Here is a 5000-nt window from a genome sequence, read left to right as displayed (position 1 = left end):
TGTGAAGTGGATTATTAAAAAATTATTTATTGCAGTGAACAGAATCACAAAAAAATCATTTTATTACTTTTTATATTATTTAATAGCACAATTAATTGAGTAACTAAATATTTCATGTCAATCCGAAGAGTACATATTTAATGTTTTTGTTAAAATCTTTTATTTATTTATTTATTAGACTGATATTTCTTATTAATTCCTGTGATCATCATTATTATATTGAATATTATTTATTTAATTTCAGATATTCTGTATTGTTGATTTTTTTTCTAAAATTTTATTTTGGTGATGGCTTCAGTTAGACTCATCAATGTCTACACACACTGTAACAGCTCTGTGTGTGTGTGTGTGTGTGTGTGTGTTGCAGAAAAAGATGAGCAGTGCGGTGGTGAGGAGGTTGAGTATTCCTGAGTGTATCCTGTTAGTCACGCAGCGCATCACAAAATACCCCGTCCTGCTACAGAGACTCCTGCAGCACACCCGAGGTAACACACACACACACACACACACACACATACACACACACACACACACACACACCATCACACCATCACACCATCGTTGAGTCTACAAAATAATGAAAATACAGCATCAGTCAATAATATAGCATCATAAACACAAAAAAACCCAAAATATCAGTATAATTAATTAACGAATATATATGCTAATGTTATGTTAATTAAGCTAATTTATATGTTAATTATGTTAATTGTGTTAATTAACATATCACATTAAGCTCGTATGTTAGTTATGTTAATCGAGCTAGGCTGTGTTGATCAGCGTGTGTGTGTGTGTGTGTGTGTGCGCTCTCTGTGCGGTTGTTTAGAGCCGGAGGAGGAGCAGGCGGATGTAGCCGAGGCTCTGCGGCAGATGAAGGAGGTGCTAACGGGCGTAGACTCTAAAGTAAACGAGTACGAGAAGAGGAGGAGGCTGAAGGAGGTGTACAGCCGCACAGACAGCAAGTCCATCATGAGGATGAAAAGCGGGCAGATGTTCGCCAGAGAGGATTTGATCAGGGGGCGGAAACTTTTGCATGACGGCCCGCTGCAGCTCAAAAATGCAGCTGGGCGACTGAAAGGTGTGTTACTGTGTGTTACAGCGCAGTCAGTGTGTGTTACAGCGCAGTCAGTGTGTGTTACAGCGCAGTCAGTGTGTGTTACAGTAGAGTTAGTGTGTGTTACAGCACAGTCAGTGTGTGTTACAGCGCAGTCAGTGTGTGTTACAGCGCAGTCAGTGTGTGTTACAGCACAGTCAGTGTGTGTTACAGCGCAGTCAGTGTGTGTTACAGTAGAGTTAGTGTGTGTTACAGCACAGTCAGTGTGTGTTACAGTACAGTTAGTGTGTGTTACAGCACAGTCAGTGTGTGTTACAGCGCAGTCAGTGTGTGTTACAGTAGAGTTAGTGTGTGTTACAGCACAGTCAGTGTGTGTTACAGCACAGTCAGTGTGTGTTACAGCGCAGTCAGTGTGTGTTACAGCGCAGTCAGTGTGTGTTACAGTAGAGTTAGTGTGTGTTACAGCACAGTCAGTGTGTGTTACAGTACAGTTAGTGTGTGTTACAGCACAGTCAGTGTGTGTTACCGCGCAGTCAGTGTGTGTTATAGTACAGTTAGTGTGTGTTCCTGCAGAGTTAGTGTGTTATAGCGCAGTCAGTGTGTGTTACAGTGCAGTCAGTGTGTGTTACAGCGCAGACAGTGTGTGTTACAGCGCAGTCAGTGTGTTACAGCGCAGTCAGTGTGTTACAGTGCAGTCAGTGTGTGTTACAGCGCAGTCAGTGTGTGTTACAGCGCAGTCAGTGTGTGTTACAGCGCAGTCAGTGTGTGTTACAGCGCAGACAGTGTGTGTTACAGCGCAGTCAGTGTGTTACAGCGCAGTCAGTGTGTTACAGTGCAGTCAGTGTGTGTTACAGTGCAGTCAGTGTGTGTTACAGCGCAGTCAGTAGGTGTAACAGCGCAGTCAGTGTGTGTTACAGTGCAGTCAGTGTGTGTTATAGTACAGTCAGTGTGTGTTACAGTACAGTCAGTGTGTGTAACAGTGCAGTCAGTGTGTGTTACAGCGCAGTCAGTGTGTGTTACAGCGCAGTCAGTGTGTGTAACAGTGCAGTCAGTGTGTGTAACAGTGCAGTCAGTGTGTGTTACAGCGCAGTCAGTGTGTGTTACAGCGCAGTCAGTGTGTGTTACAGCGCAGTCAGTGTGTGTTCCTGCAGAATTTGTCTTACACCAGAGTTAGTGTGTTACAGCAGAGTTATTGTGTGTAAAAGTACAGCTACTGTGTGTTACAGCAGAGTGTGTGTGTTTGTCACAGTACAATCAGTGTGTGTGTTACATCAAAGTCAGTGTGTGTTACAGTACAGTCGTTATGTGTTACATCAAAGTCAGTGTGTGTTACTGTACAGTCATTATGTGTTACATCAAAGTCAATGTGTGTTACTGTACAGTCAGTGTGTGTTATAGTACAGCTAGTGTGTGTGTTACAGTAGAGTCAGTGTGTGTTATAGTATAGCTAGTGTGTGTTACAGTACAGCTAGTGTGTGTGTGTTACAGTAGAGTTAGTTTTACAGCAGAGTTAATGTGTTATTGTAAGAGTGATTGTTAGTGTGTTATTGTGTATTACCTTTAGTCTGCTACAAATACACATTGTCTTTCTGTACATCACCTAACAGAAATTTTGTTTGTGTGCGTGTGTGCGTGTGTGCGTGTGTGCGTGTGTGCGCTCACAGATGTGCAAGCTTTGCTGCTGTCCGATGTGTTTGTGTTCCTGCAGGAAAAAGATCAGAAATACGTTTTCGCCTCATTGGTGAGTTCAACACACACACACACACACACACACACACACACACACAGAAGAAGAAAAAGAGCTTGTGTGTGTGTGTATATATATATATGATGATGTCTCTCGCGTGGTGCAGGATCAGCGCAGCACGGTGATCTCGCTGCAGAAGCTGATCGTGAGGGAGGTGGCGAACGAGGAACGCGGGCTGTTCTTCATCACGGCGGGTATCGAGAAGCCCGAGATGGTGGAGGTTCACGCCAGCTCCAAAGACGAGAGGAACACATGGATGCAGCTCATCCAGAACGCCACCACCTCCACGTGAGACACACACACACACACACTTGTACTTTTATACACCTGAAACTGTGTCTGTTTATTCACAGGGGAGTGTGTGATGATTTGGGTGTAACGTTTGAATTATGACACTAAACTGGAGGCTATAAATTTCCATTACTTGTTATCTACATTAGCTTTGATGTGTTTCGTTGTGTTTCTGTAGAGATAAAGACGATGATGAAGGAATCCCGAGTGAAAACGAGGAAGACAAGAGACTACAAGAGAGCAAAGCTAAAGAGATGAGAGGTACACACACACACACACACACACACACCAGCCTTTATTGTATTTCAGTGCTCTTCACTATTCATTAATTTCTGCTAATTTTTCATTAAATTGTTAATAATATATAGGGCATTCCTTAGTGTATGAAAGTTAATAAGCGTGTTTGTGTGTGTGTGTGTGTGTGTGTGTGTGTGTGTGTGTGTGTGTGTGCACACATGTCCTCAGATCAACTGCAGAAGAAAGACGAGCAAATCGTGACTCTGTTGGAAGAAAAAATGCGTCTGTTCCGTGAGTTGTGCGACTGCACGAATCAGGACGAAGCCTCTCTCCGTAACAGAATGTTGTTCAGGGCGACGAGTGATGATGTCACGAAAGGAGAGCCAATCATCAAAGACGCTCTGAAGGAAGGTGAGACCAGGAATGATGTAGAGTGAATAAAAACAGCATCGCTGCAGGATTAATACACTTTGTCACTGCTCTTTTTTGCATACTTCCCCCGTCCTTGTAAACTAAATCTCCGTTGGTTTAATGTAGCGTGTGTGTTAATCTTCCTCCATCAGAACTTCCCAACTTTACACTTTTTTTTTTTTTTTGCGTACGAGCTCCGCATTTTAGCATCAGCTACGCGTTATCACTTAAACACCCCAAAATATTTTCCCCTCACACAAAAAAAACCACATATGACCCAATCAATACATGATTCTGGAATGATTGACAGCTGTGTAGGTGTTTTGAACTCGCCAATATTAACTGACTCACTGGAAGCCCCGCCCCCTTTCCCAATATCTCACTTGAATGATCTCTTGTCTACGTGATTTTCCTGCTTGATAGATGCGCTGATGTGGCGTCCTCTCTTTCTGTCATGGTACATGGAGAATATTTGGAGTTCATTAATGTGAAATAGAATCTATCAGTGTGTGTGTTCCACTTAGCTAACATTACACAAGTATATACTATATAGCTAACATCAGTTACATCGATGCGCTCAAACACCGTCACCGTAGAAACCGGAGTGTGCTTCCTTTCCTTTTTCGGACAGGGTAGTTGGGGTGCCAATACTTTGTGTAGTGTAACAGTAATTATAGATCTACAGAGTGACTGGTATAATTATTATTATAATTAGGGGTCCAAGCACCAAAGGTGCCCAATCGGCTTGATGGTAGCGCTGAAGTAATCTCGGCCCCGCCCACTAATTTCTGCCAAGATGGATTTTTTGCTAATTTGCATAATATGCTAGACGTATTTTTGCGAACTAGTCTTAGGACCATTTTGGCCATATCTTTACAAATTACTCGGGAGACTGTGAAACTCAATAATTATCACAAACATTTTAAGATTTGTAAACAATATGGCCGCCACACGTCAATCAAGTTTAAGGAGGCAGAGCCTGATTTACTCAAACAGTCGTAACTCATGATGGCTTGCATTAATTTGCATGAAAATGCGTTGAAAGGCAAGTACAGGACGTGATTCTGAGGTCATAAGCAAAGTTGAAAGGGTGTGGTCAAGTTTGGATAACTGTTTCTCAGGAACCATAAGTCCAGTTGAGCTGAAAGTTGGTATGATACATCGATGTGCTAATCTGTAAGTTTTGATGATGACCCAATTACTGTAAAAACATGGCCGCCATGAGCCAAACAGATTTCATCAGGCATTAGAGACGGTTCT

At 42.5% G+C, this 5000-nt stretch overlaps 1 protein-coding gene across 7 annotated transcripts in view; it reads left to right on the top strand.

The window, feature by feature from the left end:
* The window catches only part of akap13 (A-kinase anchoring protein 13), a 118999-nt gene that overhangs the window by 103872 nt on the left and 10127 nt on the right, over nt 1-5000 (top strand). For all 7 annotated transcript variants that reach the window (XM_053235740.1, XM_053235739.1, XM_053235737.1 and 4 more), the window contains 6 exons: nt 368-485; nt 827-1078; nt 2719-2795; nt 2908-3089; nt 3271-3353; nt 3558-3740. In XM_053235740.1, coding sequence (XP_053091715.1) covers nt 368-485; nt 827-1078; nt 2719-2795; nt 2908-3089; nt 3271-3353; nt 3558-3740 — 895 coding nt within the window. The remainder of the gene's footprint in view (nt 1-367; nt 486-826; nt 1079-2718; nt 2796-2907; nt 3090-3270; nt 3354-3557; nt 3741-5000) is intronic.

The sequence above is a fragment of the Pangasianodon hypophthalmus genome, chromosome 7 (genome assembly GCF_027358585.1).
Source record: "Pangasianodon hypophthalmus isolate fPanHyp1 chromosome 7, fPanHyp1.pri, whole genome shotgun sequence".
NCBI classification, from domain to species: domain Eukaryota; kingdom Metazoa; phylum Chordata; class Actinopteri; order Siluriformes; family Pangasiidae; genus Pangasianodon; species Pangasianodon hypophthalmus.
Note: the sequence above shows the minus strand (reverse complement) of the source record. Positions and strands in the feature narration are given on the sequence as shown.